The sequence below is a fragment of the Musca autumnalis genome, unplaced genomic scaffold, assembly GCF_047663935.1.
Source record: "Musca autumnalis isolate F117 unplaced genomic scaffold, ASM4766393v1 scaffold_3, whole genome shotgun sequence".
NCBI classification, from domain to species: Eukaryota; Metazoa; Arthropoda; class Insecta; order Diptera; family Muscidae; genus Musca; species Musca autumnalis.
This window is the reverse complement of record NW_027411866.1, coordinates 63,951,402-63,972,526: the sequence shown is the minus strand read 5'-3', so window position 1 is coordinate 63,972,526 and position 21,125 is coordinate 63,951,402. Positions and strand designations below refer to the sequence as shown.

General features: G+C 33.9%; 1 protein-coding gene across 3 annotated transcripts in view; it reads right to left on the bottom strand.

Moving 5' to 3' along the window:
- The window catches only part of SMC3 (structural maintenance of chromosomes 3), a 355,919-nt gene that overhangs the window by 109,481 nt on the left and 225,313 nt on the right, over positions 1 to 21,125 (bottom strand). For 2 of the 3 annotated variants that reach the window (XM_073979227.1, XM_073979228.1), the window contains one exon: positions 1,948 to 2,680. In XM_073979227.1, the coding sequence (XP_073835328.1) occupies positions 1,948 to 2,680 (733 nt within the window). Of the gene's footprint in view, positions 1 to 1,563; positions 2,681 to 21,125 lie in introns of all 3 variants that reach the window. The other variant, XR_012412017.1, reaches the window with a different exon arrangement.

Sequence of the window (21,125 nt, the reverse complement as noted above, 5' to 3'; positions counted from 1 at the left end):
TTTCGATATATTCACTGCATCCACCTAAAATTGATGCTGACATTTTGAAGCCGGAATTTCGGGGTTTTTTGAATTTTTTAATAATTCGGACGCGCAACAAGATAGTATTCAAAACTCATAATAGGATTATAGAACTCGTGATTTTACGTCGTTTAATGCATATCTTTTTTCCAAAAAACCTATTTTTTGCGTTTAAAATTTACAAGTGTCTTTCAATTTCCTTTGTACCCCGCGTGAATTTAGTTTTCTTACGCGTCGGATCTAATGAGACCTTCCGCGATCGAATCCATCGACTAAAACCGCGGATACAGATACCTTGGAAATACGAAAATCGGCAATAATGTATTTTGACAAATCGACGTATTGAACCGCGATTTTCTTTAACATTTCTTACATAAATGGAATCCTTTATACGCGATTTTACCAAAAATAGAATGTGGAGGCACATCCGCGGTGCGTGAAGAATCTGTTTGAAATAGGTGTATATAGACATATTTTTGATGGGTGCTACTGAAACTGGATGCTCATCAAAAATGGTGGGTTTTAGCAAAACGCAAAATCTCAGAAATTATTAGACGTATTGGCATACATTACAATAGTAATTGTGACGTAATTATTGGTAGTGGTTATAATTGTACTGCTAATCGGATTTAGTTTTGTTATTTATACATCCAATACTCTCTTGAAAACAACTACCGACGTTTTAATCCCGATTATCTGTCAACTTTAATAAATCAGTAAAAAAAATCCTTCTTTCTTTTAAAAATATTACCGTGGCAAACTGTAAATAGCTGCGGTAAAATGTCAATTTTTTCGAAAAATTTTGAAGAAGCCAAACAAAGTACCGCATATTGAATTTGACACTGTTTTTTCATTTGGTTATTATTGTTATACATGGATTTTTATTTATACGCCCAATATTATCTTCACAAACTTCACCAACTAATTTTACAAGAAGCGCGATTTTTTTTATAAAAAAAATTAATTTGCATAAGTCAATACAAAAAACTTCGTTTTCTATGTTTAAAAACATTATCTTGATAACCTGTATATTATTTTCATTAATAGAAAACGTTTTCATGGTAAACTGTATTCACCCTTTTGGTTGAAATACTACATTGTTTATAAAAATAATTTTCCAAGGCACAATGTCAATGTGCCATAATTCACATACATTCGCAACAATACACAAATGAACTCATTCCGACAAGGCATTCATTGCCAAACAGGTGGTCTTTGATTTGCCTTCTCCACAACAAACAATAAACACAACGCCATTTTTATTATTTCTCTCTTTTTCTCTCTATATTTTTCTCGGCAAAATAATTTTATATTTGCTGGCAGTTTGCTCAAACAATTTCTGGGTGAAAATATCTTTTCAAATGTGAACACACGGCAAACATGTTTGCCCATTTCGTTATTTGTCACTGTTTGAACAAACAAAATGTGTCAAATATTTGCCTGTAATGTGAACACAAATAAAAGTTTGTATGAAATTCACATTTGTTTGGGCAAATATGGGAAAACGAATTTGTACCAAATATTTGCCTAATGTGACCTTACCTTTATCTTGCCAAACACGACCATGAACAACACGTATGAAACGCAAACTGCTGAGGTCATCACATTATTCAAACACCAGCAGTATCGTCATAATATGTCATCGACCAGACATTTTTTGAACCCGTTCAACTCGACTGGTTTTTAAAATGAATGGGTTATTGGCAGAAGTTAACTTTTTTATTGTATATTATACCTTATACTTTGTATTTCTTATTTGTTAATGAAAATTGTGTAAGTAGTGATTGCAAATAAATATTCTAGGTTGTTTACAAGAAATTGTAAATCATATTATTCGTAAAATAAGTCAGCTTATTAAAGTAAACTCCTTGTACACACCACAAACTACTCGTACTAACTATAATACATTTATGTATGGTTCCTTACCTGATCAATTTCGTCAAATAAATAAAAGGGTGCAGGGTCACATTTTTGTATGGCAAAAATTAGCGCCAGTGCCACCAGTGACTTTTGTCCGCCAGACAACTGATTCATTTCCCTCATTTCTGCTTCAACGCCAGTAAAAGACACTCTTATACCTATTCCCGTAAATGCATCAGAATTCGCCACTTCTCTATTTGAAACATCACCTTCGTTGTCTTTTGTTTTAAGAATTAAATATCCAGCTCCTTGCGGCACCAACTTTTTAAACACTTGAGTAAAATTTTTAGCAACTTGTTTAAAAGTGAACTGAATAGCCTCAACCTTTTGCATTTCTAGAGACTGCATTAATTCTCTAATTTTCCCATCGCCAATGTCCAGTTCTTCCTTTCGTTTGTACAGTTTTTCTTTTTGCTCAGAAAAACTCAAAAATTGGTCCAAGGCTTTTTTATTAACATGGTTGTACTTTTTGAGATGCTGGTTAGCCTTTTCCAACTCTTTAAATAGAGTTTTTAGAGACATTTTAGCATACGTTGGATCTGTTTGTGGTAGTGCTCCTAGTGATGCTATTTTTTCCGTATACTCATCTATTTTTTGAAGTAGCAAATTCTCTTTTGCTGCCCACTTCTCGACCTTTTTTGAATCCTCGTTAATTTTTTCTTCAATTTCTTTTTCAGATTTTATCCATTTTTCAAGTTCAATTTGTAAGGTTTTCTGCATATGTACAGCTTCATGTACCCTATAATAATACAAAAATAAAGTAAACAATGATTAGTTTCCATCTATTTTAACGTATTTTTTGTTAGTGTAAGTAAAAGATTTATTCTGAGTGTTATGATTGATGATAAAGTAATGTACGTCTTTTAATTCAACACACAGCGTTCGTTTCAAAAATTTGGAATTGGGTGAACTGGAATCCTGAAACTTGGAATTAAGATTACTGCATGGCTGAGGTATGGAGATAGTTTTGGAAATTCGTACTTATATGTACTAAAATGGTACTAAATTTCGTACACTTTGGATTTGGTTGAACTGGAATTCTGAAATTCGGAATTTAGATTACTGTTGGATTAAGGTATGGAAGTAGTTTCGAAAATTCTTACTTATGTCTACTGAATGGTACTAAAATTGGTACTATCAGTAAATTGGGTGTACTGGAATCCTGAAATTTGGAATTAAGATTACTGTAAGGAGGTAGTTTTGGAGATTCGTACTTATGTGTACTAAAAGTACTAAATAGTACTAAATTTGATATACTTTGGATTTGGGTGAACTGGAAAACAGAAATTTGGAGTAAAGATTGATTTGAGGTATGGAAGTAGTTTTGGAAATTCGTACTTATGTTACTAAATTTGATACATCTGGAATTCTGATATCTATATATATAAAAGAGCAGTGAGGTGAGGTATTCACTGACTGACTGACTGACTGATTCATCACCGCCCAGACGAAACCGCTGAAGCTAGAAAGTTGAAATTTTGGGTGTAGGTTGCTGTTGGTGTGTAGGGGTGAGATAAGGCTGGGTTTTTGGAAATTCGACCCAGAAGTGTACGAAAAGTACTAAAAGGTACTAAATATAGTACCCTTTGTATTAGGGAAACGGTAAGAGCTAGAAGTCTGAAATTTGGAATGAGGGTAACTGATGGAGATCTAGAAAGACGTACCAAAGGGTTTTTGGAAAATCGACCTCTAAGTGTACGAAAAGTACTAAAATTTACAAAATTTAGTACCAATTGTATATTTTGAACGGATATAGCTAGAATCATGGAATTTGGTATGGAAATCAAGGTTGGGAAGTGGTGTTTATGTAATTAAATGTTTTTGGAAAATCGTACTAATGTGTACGAAAAGTACTAAATGATACTAAATTTAGTACAAATTATATTTGGGTGAACGGATAGAACTGGAATCCTGAAATTTGGAATTAAGATTACTGTGGAAGTGTATGATTGAGGGTGATTTTGGAAATTCGTACTTATGTGTAAGAAAATTACTAAATGGTACTAAATTTAGTACAATTTGGATTTGTGTGAAAGGATGGAGCTGGAATCCTGAAATTTGAAATTACGGTCAAGAAAACTTTTTGGAAATTCGAACTATAAGTGCACGAATAGTACTAAATGGTACTAAATTTAGTATAATTTGGATTTGGGTGAACGGACTGAGCTGGAATACAGACATTTGGAATGGGGGTTACCGATGAAGAGTAACAATGAAAGGTTTTTGTAAATTCGAACTATAAGGGTAAAAGTACTAAATGGTACTAAATTTAGTACAATTTGGATTTGGGTGAACGGATAGAGCTGGAATCCTGAAATTTGGAATGAGGATCACTAATGAAGAGTAAAAATGATAGGTTTTTGGAATTAGAACTATAAGTGTACGAAAAGTAATAAATGGTACTAAATTTAGGACAATTTGGATTTGGGTGAACGGAAATAGCTAGAATCCTGAAATTTGTAATGAGGGTCACTGATGGAGAGTAAAAAAGAAAGGTTTTTAGAAATTCGAACTACAAGTGCACGAAAAGTACTAAATGGTACTAAATTTAGTACAATTTGGGTTTGGGTGAACGGATAGAGCGGGAATACAAACATTTGGAATGAGGGTCACTGATGAAAAGTAACAATGAAAAGTTTTTGGGAATTCGAACTATAAGGATACGAAACGTACTAAATGGTACTAAATTTAGTACAATTTTGATTTGGGTGAACGGATTGAACTGGAATACAGACATTTGGAATGAGTGTCACTGATGAAGAGTAACAATGAAGGTTTTTGTAAACTCGAACTATAAGGGTACGAAAAGTACTAAATGGTACTAAATTTTGTACAATTTGGATTTGGATGAATGGATAGAGCTGGAATCCTGAAATTTGAAATTAGGGTCAGTGGTGGAGAGTAACAAAGAAAGGTTTTTGTAAATTCGAACTACAAGTGCACGAAAAGTTCTAAATGGTACTAAATTTAGTACAATTTGGATTTGGGTGAACGGATTGAGCTTGAATCCTGAAATTTGTAATGAGGGTCACTGATGGAGAGTAACAAAGAAAGGTTTTTAGAAATTCGAGCTATAAGTGCACGAAAAGTACTAAATGATACTAAATTTAGTACAATTTGGATTTGGGTGAACGGATAGATCTGGAATCCTGAAATTTGGAATGAGAATCACTGTTGAAGAGTAAAAATGAAAGGTTTTTGGAACTCGTACTAAACTGATACGAAAAGTACTAAATAGTACTAAATATAGTACAATTTAGATATGGGTTAACGAATAGGGCCGGAATCCTGAAATTTGGAATGGGGGTCACTGATTAAGAGTAAGAAAAAAAAGTCCTTTGGTACGAAAAGTCCTAAATGGTAGTGAGTTTAGTCTGATTTGGATTTGGATTTGAAGAGCTGGAATCCTGAAATTTGGAATTAAGATTATTAAGATAGAATTGAGATATGGAGGAAGGTTTGGAAAATGGTACTAATGTGAACGAAGCAGTACTAACTGGTACGGAATTCGCTGTATTTGCGTGAACAGATTACTGTTGGAGTGAGGATTGAGGTAGTTTTGGAAATTCATACTTATGGAAAAGTGCTAAATGGAACTACATTGGCTATAAATTGGGGTTAGGTGAACGGATAGAGCTGAGATATGAAAGTACATTTTGGAAAATCGTGTACGAAAAGTGCTAAATGGTACAAAATTTGGTACCTTTTGGTATTTGCTATATGGTAGAGAATTTTGTACCATTTGTAACTTTGTAAAAGGGTTGAACTGGAATTTTGAAATTCGGTACTAGATTAGCAATTGGTGTTTAGAGTGGAGGTAGGGAGGAGGTTTTGAAAATTCGTACTTATTTATACAAAAAGTACTAAATAGTACTATAATGGGTTTCAGGAGAACAGATAAAGCTGGAAAAGTGAATTGGGGTTAGGATATATGTTGAATATAAGGAAGTAATCTTCTAAAATACACTAAGTCGAGAGGTACCGTTATATGGGGATATACGAAAACGTGAATTTTTATGGTCATTTTGGATTTTTATGGCCATTTTGAATGCCGAAAATTTAACGGACCTATTCGGGTTCTGGGCGAAACCACTAAAGCTAGAACCTTGCATTGTAAATGTGCGTGATTGTTGTTGTGAAGGCGTGAGATAAAGTTTAGTGTTTGGAAATTCGTACTGAAAGGGAATGCTGTGTTAGTGAAGGGTTAAAACCAGGAGTCAAATCTGAAATTTGCAATATGATACGTAGTTTTGGAAATTCGAAATAAAAAATATGGTAGTTGTGTAGGGATGCGATACTTCAGATTTTTTTGTAAATTCTGACTAAAATCGAAAAAAATATTGCTAATAAAAATAGGTCTTAGTACAACAGAATCTCCAGTATTCACCATTCCCGTATTAAATATTGTTTATATATATTTTGTTCCCTTTCCGCATACGAAGTAGCGGGCATTTGCTAGTTACAATATAAGATCAACTACAAAAAAGTCACATTTATCCAAAATTAATAGATTAAAATATTCAAATTTTAAAAAATACAACCTTGTTTTTAACGAAGACTGCTTCATTAATTTTACCAAAATTGAGTTCAATAAAGAACAAAAGTGGATGCTATCAATGGGAAAGAAATTTGCCCTTCCGGTCACATCCAAAAACTTATCTGCTATACCGTTAATAGCAGGTATAGAACAGTGGGTCCAAACTCTAAAAGATGACACAGACAAAGAAATCACTAGAGCCAAAATTGTAAACCGAATATCCAGCTACAAGAGATCCATACACAACAACAGAAAAGAAAAGTTTATTACAGCAATATTCGAAGATACAAAAAATACTATAAAGGAAATTAGGGACAAAGTCATAATAACAACGGCAGACAAGGGAAACAAAACAGTAATAATGTACAAAACAGACTACATCGAAAAACTAAATAATCTTTTAGAAGATAAAATCACTTATAAGACAATCAGGGAAGATCCAACTGACAAACTTCAAAGGATCAACAACAACATATAGCAGACCTTCAGAAAAAGGAAATAATCAATAAATGGGGAAAAATACAGATGACATGTACAGCGGCAAGTGCACCAGAATTAAATGGTCTGCCAAAAATACATAAGGAGAATACACCGCTACGACCTATATCATCCTCAGTAAACGTGCCATGCTATAATCTAGCTCAGTACGTAGGGAAATCTTTAAAAACACTCATATCACCCACATACAACATAAAAACTTCATTCGAACTCAAAGAGAAAATCGACAATATAAAACTGGATAAGGAAGATATAATAGTATCATTCGACGTGGTGTCACTATTTATCAAAATTCCAACGCACCTAGCTATCAAAAATATTATGGACAAGTGGAATGTGGTAAAGGAACATACAGCGATTCCAAAGCAGATATTTCTAAAAATACTCAAATTCATTCTAAACGACAACAACTATTTTAAATGTAATGACAAATTTTACCTTCAAACTTATGGTATGCCAATGGGCAATCACCTGTCACCCACGATTGCGGATATCGTACTAGACACTTTATTGGACGACGTCATTACGGAACTAAAGCAAAATGGAGTACAAATAAAACTTTTAACGAAATACGTAGACGATATATTCGCAATTATAAACAAAAATGATGAAGAAATAATCCTAAAACTTTTAAACAAATATCACCAAAAGATAAAATTCACGATTGAGAAACAGGAAGACAAAAAATTAGCTTATTTAGATATGGAAATAATACGAAAGGAACAAAAGAAACATCGTCAGGAAGAACCATAAACTATCACTCTAATCAACCAACAAACATGAAAGTCAATACTGCCAAAAGCCTGTTAAACAAAATAATGTTCTTAAGCAACGAACAATTTAAAAAGAAAAATACAACAAAATTCATCAATATTTTAAATATATTAAATTCATCAAAAATCAGTATAAATAAAAACAACGAACCCAAAGACAACATTTTTATCAGTGTGCCATTCATACCAAAGCTTACAGCACCAAATTACATAAAAAACCATCATGAATGACCAAAAACAATAGCATACAAATCAAACGAAACACTGTTCAAACGAAAGAAAGCAAAGGATGACAAATTACAACAAAACAACGTTGTATATGAAATTACATGCATGAGTAATGCAGACAAAAAGTGCGGTGAAGTGTATGTGGGCCCAACAAAACGAAAGCTAAGCATCAGGTTAAGTGAGCATCAGCGTGACATCAAAAAGGGAACAGAAAAAAACCGCACTCTCACAACATATTAAAGAAAAAGGGCACACAGCGGACTTAGCAAATGTCGAAATACTGGACAAAGAGAACCGACGATACACTTTGGAAAGCTTAAGAATACAAGAAAGGATTGACAGATAAACACAAAAGAGGATAAGTAAGGACAACACAAAATTACAGTATTCCATTGCAATTAAATGAAAACAGTTCTGTGATATAGTATAAGTTTAAACTTTTAATTATTAGTGCAATTATTTTTTAATATTTTTTATTATTAAATGTGCGTGATGTCCCGTTTGTTAATATATTAAGTAAATAAAAATAATATGATTTAATCAATGTAAGTTAAAACTTGTGCAATATCTAAGAAAAAATTAAAAATGAAAAATGTTATTATTTTTATTTGTTACTAGATTCCCCATAAATAAAACAAATACCTTGAAAAAGTTGGAAAAAATGCAACGAAACGTCGGGAAAAAATGAAATAAAACTTGTTATTATTATCATAAAATTATAAAATGACCAAAAAAAGCCCAACAACAAAAAATTAAAAATTATATTTTCTTACTTTTTATTTTCCTGTATGCAGCATTTTTCGTTTAAAATAGGTTTGAAGGCAAATTTTGAATATAGTTCGATATTATGCTGACGATACTGCTTTACTCAAAAAATGGAGACAAGTATGCTTTCATGCTATAAATATTTTCAAAAATGGAAAATTTAAACTAATGAAGACAAGACTCAACCCCTGTTGCGCTTCCGAAAATCATTTTCCGTTCATTTAAACACCTTCGAAACGAAATCTATGCGACCGGCAAGCCATACGAAATAACACCTAAACGTGCGCTTTTCCATGTAAATTTGGGTTTATGTATTTCGAAAGGACTGTCTTTTGTAGAAATAGAATGTCAAAATCACTCACTGCTTTGTAGCTGTCGAGTAGAACGTAAACTCGCGAATATCACCGAAAATCTTAGAACAAATTTATGCAACACATTATTGAAACAAAATGAAAATGTTATAGACACTTTTTAAACAGGGTTTCATTCATTATTTTGACACATTTTAGTTTTTCAAACAAAACAAATCACACACATTCCAATGTTTGTATGTGGAGTTTGTTTTTATTTCTCATTTAGCTCTCATTTATGGACATAGTTGTACAAATTTACATTCAAATTAGTAGTATTTCGCGTAGGATACGTAACGACAGTCGCACGATAGTTTGCGAAATACATGAACGCTTTTTTAGACGGAAGTGAGTGACTGCGTTCCTTTCGTACGAGTTTTCGTGCGACATACATGAATAGGCTGTCAATGTATCATATTTCCATATAATAAATCACCGAAGAAATATCTTACTAGACCACTCACCTGGCGCAATACCAGAATTCAAACACATAATCAAATCAAATATCTTGGAGTTATTCTGGATCAAAAATTATTATATCGACATCATATTGTACAAATGCATAGGATAAAGCTACAAAAATCTTAATATCATTAATGCCAATAATTAGAAGACGTTCCAAATTAAACCTGAAAAACAAGCATTTATTAAACAAATGCGTCATTCGACATATCTTGTCCTATGGATCTCCATACAGAATAAATATCTAAGGATAATATTTAACAAGCACTGGAGGTATTTCACCCATGAATTACACAGGGAAACCGGATACGAGATGTTCCGCGAATATTTCAACAGACAAAACCAAAATTTTTATACTAAAATAGAAAATTCCTCTTAGTCTCTAGTCAGAGATTGCTTAGAATTAACATAAAAATTGTCCATGTCCTACTTAAAAACATACGAATTAATATATCCAAATATTTAAAACAATATTAATTGAATTAACAAAAATGCAATTGTACAAACTAAAATCACCAAATAGAAAAATACGATGTATTATATGATTGCTATTTTAATAATCTATCATAGTCATATATTTTCCCAAATATTTGAATCTCTTATATTCTTATTCAGATGTAGGTTTATGCCCAAATTTCCTTTCAATACTATTCATTTGTAAATATAAACGAAAAGTCAAAGCCTACTTATTAATCATTTGTTATATCTTATAGGTAAATTTCATCTTTCTCAAATATAAATAAATCAGTTATTGAGTAATGAGGTCAAACAAGCTATTCACAAGTGTAATTACACAATAAAAAGAAAAACAAAAAGCTAAATAAATTAAATAAGCAAAAGAACTATAAAAACAACAAAACAACAATGTTTACTAAAAATTGTTGAACATTCTAAACAAAAAAAAAAAAAACAAATAAGCAAAACAAAACATCTTAAAGGAAGACAAATTCAAAGAAAAAGAAAGAACTTGAAAAAAGCAATCATGCCAGACACAACGCACAAAGTGGAACCGTTATGATTTACCATCCAAACAACATTCCTCAATTTTCCCCCGCAATTAATCTTGGTTATTATGGAAAGAGAAACTGGATATTAATTTCGTGGAAATTAATTGCCCCGAAGAGAACGCAAAGGAGGCTATTCTTTTAAAATCAATAGGGCCAAGTGTTTACGAAACGTTGCATAATTTATGTAGTCCAGCTGCACCAAAACATTTAAAGAGCTCTGCAATTTATTACAATCTCACTACACTCCACTAGTAATTGTTTTTCGGGAGAGAAACCACTTTCATACAGCGGAACAACATGAAAATGAAATGGTAGCAGAATGGCATGCTAGAGTAAAAAAACTAGCACTCTCTTGCAAATTTGGAGACAATTTAAATTCTTTTGTGTTGGATCGTTTTATTATGGGGAGGAGAGGATGAGAAAATAACAATTGACGAAGCACTTAGAAAAGCACTAATTATGGAGATGAAGCTGGTGGCTATAAATAATAATTATGACGGAAGACATGAAAAACAAAAACAACCGGATAATCAAAAGGAAACAAAGAATATGTTCGCACTGTGGATGGCGAAACCATAATGCAGATTCAAAAAAAGCAAATGTAATTTTGCAAATGACCGTTGCCCTGCCCATGACATTTAAATCATTCTAGGCGATTTTAATGCCAAACTTGGAAAGGAGAATATCTTTGGCCCAACAGTCGGGAAATTCAGTCTCCACAGTGAAACATCTGACAATGGTATGAGGCTGATAGACTTTGCAGCTGCAAAAAACATGGTAGTTAGCAGTACTAGATTTAATCATCTCGATATTCACAAGGGCACCTGGCTGTCCCCAGATCAAAGAACAAGTAATCAAATTGATCATGTTGTGATAGATGGAAGACATTCATCCAGCGTGTTGGATGTACGATCGTTCCGAGGCGCAAACATTGATTCGGACCACTATCTTGTTGCAGCAAAGGTACGTACCCGTCTAAACGTTGCAAATAAAGCACGAACAGACACAACGCGGAAGTTGGACATCGATAGGCTGCAAACACAACAGATAGCCACAGCATATTCCACTCAACTAGCCCAATTGCTTAACGCGAGCACTCCTTGTCCCGATAACATAGCAACACAATGGCAAAATATTGCCCACTCCATGCAAACAGCCGCAAAATCCATACTTGGATTCCAGAGACCTCCACAAAGGAATTCATGGTATGACCAGGAGTGCCGTGCTGCTAGCGAAGATAAAAATGCGGCATATAGAGCTACTTTACAATCAGTAGCAACGCGTAGCGCACGAGAGAGATATCGGGAGAAAAGGAGAGAAGAGAAACGTCTTTTCCGCAAGAAAAAGAGAGAAATGAAAAAGCGGGAGTGTGAAAAAATCGAGATGTACAGGAGCCAGAATGAAGTCCGAAAATTCTACCAAAGAGTGAAACATCAAACAGATGGCTTTGGTACAGGCACATCCTCCTGTAGAGACCAGCAAGGTAATCTGGTAACAGATACAGATAGCGTGCTCAGGATATGGAAGGAACATTTCTCCAATCTGCTGGTATCCAATAGTGGCGAAGACGATGATACCGCAGATCCAATCCCAGAAGATGGTATAGAATGTATACCACCCGGCCAAGATGAGGTAAAAACAGCAATCAACCGGCTGAAGAATAATAAAGCAGCAGGAGCCGATGGCTTACCAGCCGAGCTGTTTAAAACCGGAGGCGACGCGCTGATAAGGTGTATGCATCAGCTAGTTAGCACCATCTGGCAGGAAGAACGCGTACCCGACGATTGGAACCTGAGCATCCTATGTCCCGTCCACAAAAAAGGAGATAAGACTGTATGCTTCAACTATAGGGGCATAAGTCTACTCCCTATTGCCTATAAGATAATGTCAGGGATACTGTGCGAACGAATAAAGCCTATGGTCAACGAGATAATTGGACCATACCAATGTGGCTTTAGACCTGGCAAGTCCACCATTGACCAGATATTTACCCTGCGGAAAATCCTAGAGAAGACCCAAGAGATGCAGATCGACACATTTAATCTTTTTGTCGATTATAAAGCTGCATTCGACAGTCCCCTCCGATCAAAGGTATTCCATGCAATGTCTGAATTTGGTATTCCCGCAAAGCTCATCCGGCTTTGTAAGATGACTCTAACTGATACTAGGTCCTCAGTTAAAATTGGAAAGAACCTCTCCGAAGAATTTTGTACCAAAAGAGGTTTCAGACAAGGAGACAGCCTTTCGTGTGACCTATTCAACATTTTGCTGGAAAAGGTAATACGAGATGCAAATGTCAAAAGAAATGGCACAATTTACACCAATAGCCACATGTTACTTGCCTATGCTGATGACATAGACATCATGAGACGATCAGTAAAGGAAGTAACTGATACCTTTAGGAAGGTCGAAGCAGAATCTGCGGAAGTGGGTCTGGCGGTAAACGGCGAAAAGACCAAATTGATGGTGTCGACGCGCAAAGCGTCCATAGAGCTCGGACCAACCGTAGAAGTTGGTACCTACAAAGACTTCGTCTACCTCGGCACTGCCATAAACACAACAAACAACATCAGTTGTGAAATAAGAAGAAGAATTGTATTGGCCAACAGATCCTACTATGGATTAAGTAAGCAATTTAAAAACAAAGCCACATCTCGTCAAACAAAAATAACACTATACAAAACGCTGATACTACCCGTGCTAATGTATGGTTCCGAAGCATGGGTACTTGCGCAAGCAGATAAGGCAGTGCTTGGTGTGTTTGAGAGGAAAATTCTTCGAAAGATCTACGGGCCGATTTGCGTTGACGGTGAATATCGACGTCGTATGAACCACGAGCTATATAAGCTATACAAAGGCATGCATATAGTTAAACGTATCGAGATGCAACGATTGCGTTGGCTAGGCCATATCATGAGAATGAGCGATGATGAACCCGCTAAAAAGGCGTATGAATACACGCCACATGGCGGTGCACGCAGAATCGGCAGGCCTAAGCTTCGATGGAGCACACAAGTGGATGAAGAAATGGAAAGGCGCGGTATTCCAAAAAGTCAAGCGAAAAACAGAGAGGAATGGAGATCTTTTCTTAGTTCGGTCTATGGAACAAATGTTCTGTAATGGGCCAACTAAGTAAGTAAGTAAGTAATTTTTGCTGCAAAATTGGTCATCTCGCTTCGGTTTGTAGATTTAAAAACAAAACTGTAAATTATGTAGCTGAATCGGATACAGATAGTGAAGATTTTACTGATAATAATTTTAATGATTTTTCTGTTTACAGTATTAATAGTGATAAAGACTGTGGCTATTCAACTGAACTTTACAAAGTTTCAATTGATGTGGTGTGTGACTCTGGTGCTCCATGCAGTTTGGTATCAAAAACATTTGTTGAAAAGTAAAGTAAAAAAGTGAATCTTATGCGTTGTAAAGATCCATATGTAGGTTATAATGGAAACAAAATAGAGGAGTTAGGGGAATACATTGAAAACGTTGAAGTGAATACACGCAGAGAAAAAAATATGATTGATCCAACAATATTCGAAGAGCAAAATTTTATTGTAAAGATATTGTTAAATTCCAAATGTAGTATTGTGATTCCTACAATTGGGTTTTGTTAAATCCAAAAATAGTTTTTGTCAACTGGACAATAGTTCTCTCTTTTCTTCGACAATTTTTTCTCTTCTCTCGCTATTCGATGCTGTGTTGAAAAAACAATTATGGTGAGTTTTGTTTGTATGAGATGATGCCTTTATCTTTGTTTTTGTGTGTATGTATACCAACAATGAGACTCTTGTTTTTATTTGTTTCTGTTTTGTTTCATTCTTCTATCTTCATTGTGCTTTGAGGTTTGGTGTTATACCGGAGTTTGTTATGGTGTTTAATTATTCCTTATGTTGTGGTGGGTGCTTGTGGCTTTTTGTTTGTCTTTGTTGTCAGCCAATGCAGCAAACCATGTATTTTGTTCATCAATGATTGCAATATTATACGCGACATTTATATCCAAGTTATAAGAAAAGTGTATATGAGAAGTATATACACTCAAATCAAAAATTTCTGGGCTGGTTTTCTGGGTTGACAATACTTTTTGTAAACAAAATTAGATTATGATAGTTCCTACAATCGGTATTGTTGACGATTTTTACAATATTGCGGAAATTCGAAAGTTGTTTTTGTTTTCTATGTTTGGAACAAAAGATGGTATTTTTGGATTTGGATTACAATGTTTGAACAAAACAAATACATTTTTGGAACCAAAACAGATATTTTTGTTCCAACAAAAGCGAAAAATATTTTTTCTCTGCGTGTAGTGTAAACAAAAAAATTATACTCATTGTGACAAATAATAACATTCCTTTGGAAGAAATTTTTTAAGAAATTTTAATTTCGAACTTGTTCAAGTCAATTCTATTGAGTCTGAGCAATCTCATATTATTGCTGAAGAAATCAAAAATGAATTTCATTAAGTTTTTAGTAATGGCCTTGGAGCTTACGAATTTGGTGTGATTTTTTTATCCATGGACACCGACCACGTTCAGTTCCTTTCGGATGGAAAGATAAAATAGAAAAGAATTTAAGGGAGTTAATCGCAAGTGACATTTTAGAACCAATTGATCATTCAGAATGGGGCACACCGCTTGTAACGATTTTGAAGCCGAATGTTGACATACGCATTTGTGGTGAATATAAGGTTACTATTAATAAATATTTAACGGATTTTAAATATCCACTTCCATTAGTTGATGAATTTTTTGTTGCACTTCAAGGTTGCCAATTGTTTTCAAAACTAGATTTATCTAGTGCATACAATCAATTAATTCTTAATGCAAAATCACAGCTTTTATGTACATGGTCAACCCATATTGGCACATTAAAAACGAGGCGCTTACCTTTTGGTGTTAAGCCTGCAGCTGCCATATTTCAAAAGACAATGGAAAATCTTTTACAAGGTATACCATTTGTAGTTGTATATCAAGATGATATTACAGTGTCAGGTAGAAATATGACAGAACATATTCGAAAACTACAATCAGTATTAAATAAGTTAATGCTGGGAGGCTTTAAATTGAATTTTTCCAAATGTGAATTTTTCAAAGAAGAAATAATTGATGTAGGTTTTACCATTCACAGATTTGGTCTCAGGCAAAAAATAAAGACAGAATAGTTTCTGTTACTAATGCCCCCACTCCTAATAATGTTTCTGAGCTGAGAGCATTTTTAGGTATGGTTAATTATTATGCAAAGTTTGTCAATAATTTTGTAAAAATTATGATGCCTTTGTATAAATTATTGCAAAAAAATTTCGTATGGTCTAAAGAGTGTAAAAAAGCGTATAAAAATATAAAAAAGGAAATTACTTCCGATAAAGTTTTAATTCATTTCAATCCAAAATTACCAATATTTCTCACTACTGATGCTTCAGATTTTGCCATAGCTGTCGTTCTTTAATACAAAATTAATAATGTTTTAAAACCTGTAGCTTTTGTTTCGAGGGCTTTATCGAAAGCTAAACAAAAATACAGCACCTATGAAAAAGAAGCTATAGCAATAGTTTTCTGTGTTTAAGAATTAAATCAATATTTAGGGGGTCGATTATCGATAGCAATTATCGTTGAGTGGAGTTGTCAGTTGTCAAAATTATTTTATGTATGGCAACCTTCAACTGAAGTTGCGAATCTCAGTTGACGAACCGGCTATATTCAGTTGCAGTGAATATTTTCGAAGAAACAAGAATTATAATTAAAAGGAAAAAACATTTTCTTAACAATTTCAAATATATGGTAAAAAAAATAAAAAAACAGTTTGAAATATTAATTGATAAAATGAGTGCAAATCCAATGTGCACATGGGTTCCATCTATACAGCCGACAACACCAGGGAATTACATTTTTGAATAATATACTAATAATAATATGCAATATGCAAAGTTTGTCAAAATTTTTGTAAAAATTATGATGCTTTCGTATAAATTATTGAAAAAATTGTAAAATTCATATGGTCTAAAGAGTGTGAAGAAGCGTATAAAAATATAAAAATAGGTAAAAAAAAACTTTTTAAGTTAAACGGTTTTATGTTAAACATACATTGCAATGTTTAAGATTAATGTACTAAAAACCAAAAAATAATAAAATAGATACAGTCGTGGGAATTATAAACATATGCATAGACTAGACTAAAATAAAACCGTGGGGCACGTCAATTGTCTACAATCGTTGATTAAAATGTTTGTTTTGTAATGTTACACTATAATTAGGCAGTTGTTCAACCGACAACGATGGACGTGTGATAAGTAGGGCTAGAATTTGGAAACAAGCTAGCAAGCTCGATTATAAGCGAGTTTTAGGGTTTCATAGTGTTGAGCGAGTAGTACTTTGTCGATTAAAGACAAACTACGAGCAGTGAAACGATTCCTGGCCAGCCAGCAGTGTGAATGTCCAACGATAAACTAGTTGAAACATCTCTTTTATTTACATGTAGTGTATAACTATTGGAATTTCCATGAGCAAGAAAATAGTAAGTAATTTCCTCACCGCCTGCGGGCCAACTGCCTAACGACGAATTAAACGATTCTTCTATCGCACATTAAGTCGATAATTTGTAGACAATTGGCAATTGACGTGCCCCACGGTTTTATTTTAGTCTAGTCTATGCAATGTATGTTTAACATAAAACCGTTTAACTTAAAAAGTTTTTTTTACCTATTTTTAGTTTTTTTACGCATTCTGCCTAACGACGAATTAAACGATTCTTCTATCGCACATTAAGTCGATAATTTGTAGACAATTGACAATTGACGTGCCCCACGGTTTTGTTTTAGTCTAGTCTATGCATATGTTTATAATTCCCACGACTGTATCTATTTTATTATTTTTCGGTTTTTAGTACATTTATCTTAAACATTGCAATGTATGTTTAACATAAAACCGTTTAACTTAAAAAGTTTTTTTAACTATTTTTATTTTCTAGTTTTTAGTTGTTATTTCGCATTCTGTTTAATTCATTTAGTGCTTCATTATTGCAAGGTTTCTTGCCCGTTAGTTTATTGCAGTCCAACTCCTTTATACGTAGTCCCTGCAAAGATCTTACTCTACTAAGAGCCACGTAGGCTTGACCTTCTTCAAACAGTTTCGCACCTAAGTATACGACTGCGTGATCCACAGTGCTGGCCTGCATTTTATGTATTGTAGAAGCCCATGATAGTATTAAAGGCAACACACATCTGTGTGTATCGCTCCCGTTGTTTTGTTAACCTAGCTTCATATTCTTCAGGCGTTTCTGACGCTATCATCTGTGTGTATCGCTCACGTTGCTTTGTTAAGCTGGCTTCATATTCTTCAGGCGTTTCTGACGCCGTCATTTGTGTATATCGCTGACGTTGCTTTTTTAACCTGGCCTCATATTGCTCAGGTGTTTTTGACGCTAATTTTTCCCGTCGTTTCTGTAATCGACTATTTCTATCACCTTCACTTTCTTTACCTCGTTTTGCTTTATACTTTTCTTTCGCTTTTTGAAGCCTTCGTTTACGTTGTGTTGCAGTTTCTGTTTTATTTTTGTTTGTATTTTTTATATATTTTTTTACCATTTTGTTCCCACGAGTAATGGGCATTTAAACGGTCGACCCCCCAGAGGTCCAATAAAGGGGCAAGGCTATGTACAACAAGATGCGCCTGAGTCTTGAGGGGAAAACGCTAACGACATATAATTTTTAACCACCCTAACGCCACACAGTCCTCAACACGATAAAAAATCTTGACTTGGGTGGTGGATTCAGGCTGGATTAATCAGATACCTAAATTACAGATTCAATTTCTAAATTTAAATCTTAATTATACGCCATTTAGTGGCTGCGCCCATCTTAAATATTGAGGTTTTATAGTGCACTGTATTCTTCTTGTCAAGCCCTTTTATTTGATACCCATATTGGTGGGATTGATAAAAAAATGTTATCAGCCATTTGGTAGCGGCGGCCACCTTAGACCTCAATTTTGCATAGTAAATTGTATTCTACTTGTAGAGACCTTTCATTTGATACCCATGTTGATGATTGAGAGGTCGCCATCTTGGATTTTAATTTTATATAGTACATTGTATTCTACTGGTTGAGCACTTTCATTTGATACCCATTATTGATGGGATTGATAAAACCTACGTTATCCGCCATTTTGTAGCGGCCGCCATCTTGGATTTCAAACTTTTAAAGTATATTGTATTCTGCTTGTTGAGCCCTTTCATTTGATACCCATATTGATGGGATTGATAAAACCTACGTTATCCGCCATTTTGTAGCGGCCGCCATCTTGGATTTCAATTTTTATAGTATATTGTATTCTGCTTGTTAAGCCCTTTCATTTGATACCCATATTGATGGGATTGATAAAACCTACGTTATCCGCCATTTTGTAGCGGCCGCCATCTTGGATTTCAATTTTTTATAGTATATTGTATTCTGCTTGTTGAGCCCTTTCATTTGATACCCATATTGATGGGATTGATAAAACCTACGTTATCCGCCATTTTGTAGCGGCCGCCATCTTGGATTTCAATTTTTATAGTATATTGTATTCTGCTTGTTGAGCCCTTTCATTTGATACCCATATTGATGGGATTGATAAAACCTACGTTATCCGCCATTTTGTAGCGGCGGCCATCTTGAATTTATAATGATAATGAATAAACATAATTGTATTGTCACCAAAATCCAAAGTGTATACAAAATTTCAGATTAATCGGTTGACAGGAAGAGGGTTAAATTTGAATTACTGAATTTGACCCAAGAATAAATAAATAAACCATTTAATAAAATGGAAATTACTTCGACAAAGATTTAATTCATTTCAATCCAAAATTACAGCACCTATGAAAAATAAGCTATAGCAATAGTTTTCTGTGTTTAAGAATTAAATCAATATTTAGGGGGTCGATTATCGATAGCAATTATCGTTGAGTGGAGTTGTCAGTTGTCAAAATTATTTTATGTATGGCAACCTTCAACTGAAGTTGCGAATCTCAGTTGACGAACCGGCTATATTCAGTTGCAGTGAATATTTTCGAAGAAACAAGAATTATAATTAAAAGGAAAAAACATTTTCTTAACAATTTCAAATATATGGTAAAAAAAAAAATAAAAAAACAGTTTGAAATATTAATTGATAAATTGAGTGCAAATCCAATGTGCACATGGGTTCCATCTATACAGCCGACAACATTTTTGAATAATATACTAATAATAATATGCAATATGCAAAGTTTGTCAATATTTTTGTAAAAATTATGATGCTTTCGTATAAATTATTGAAAAAATTGTAAAATTCATATGGTCTAAAGAGTGTGAAGAATCGTATAAAAATAGGTAAAAAAACTTTTTAAGTTAAACGGTTTTATGTTAAACATACATTGCAATGTTTAAGATAAATGTACTAAAAACCAAAAAATAATAAAATAGATACAGTCGTGGGAATTATAAACATATGCATAGACTAGACTAAAATAAAACCGTGGGGCACGTCAATTGTCTACAATCGTTGATTAAAACGTTTGTTTTGTAATGTTACACTATAATTAGGCAGTTGTTACACCGACAACGATGGACGTGAGATAAGTAGGGCTAGAATTTGGAAACAAGCTAGCAAGCTCGATTATAAGCGAGTTTTAGGGTTTCATAGTGGTGAGCGAGTAGTACTTTGTCGATTAAAGACAAACTACGAGCAGTGAAACGATTCCTGGCCAGCCAGCAGTGTGAATGTCCAACGATAAACTAGTTGAAACATCTCTTTTATTTACATGTAGTGTATAACTATTGGAATTTCCATGAGCAAGAAAATAGTAAGTGATTTCCTCACCGTCTGCGGGCCAACTGCCAAACGACGAATTAAACGATTCTTCTATCGCACATTAAGTCCATAATTTGTAGACAATTGACAATTGACGTGCCCCACGGTTTTATTTTAGTCTAGTCTATGCAATGTATGTTTAACATAAAACCGTTTAACTTAAAAAGTTTTTTTACCTATTTTTAGTTTTTTTATCGCATTCTGCCTAACGACGAATTAAACTATTCTTCTATCGCACATTAAGTCGATAATTTGTAGACAATTGACGTGCCCCACGGTTTTATTTTAGTCTAGTCTATGCATATGTTTATAATTCAAACGACTGTATCTATTTTATTATTTTTTGGTTTTTAGTACATTTATCTTAAAAATTGCAATGTATGTTTAACATAAAACCGTTTAACTTAAAAAGTTTTTTTTACCTATTTTTATTTTCTAGTTTTTAGTTTTTATTTCGCATTCCGTTTAATTCATTTAGTGCTTCATTATTGCAAGGTTTCTTGCCCGTTAGTTTATTGCACTCCAACTCCTCTAAACGTAGTCCCTGCAAAGATCTTACTCTACTAAGAGCCACGTAGGCTTGACCTTCTTCAAACAGTTTCGCACCTAAGTTTACAACTGCGTGATCCACAGTGCTGGCCTGCATTTTATGTATTGTAGAAGCCCATGATAGTATTAAAGGCAACACACATCTGTGTGTATCGCTCCCGTTGTTTTGTTAACCTGACTTCATATTC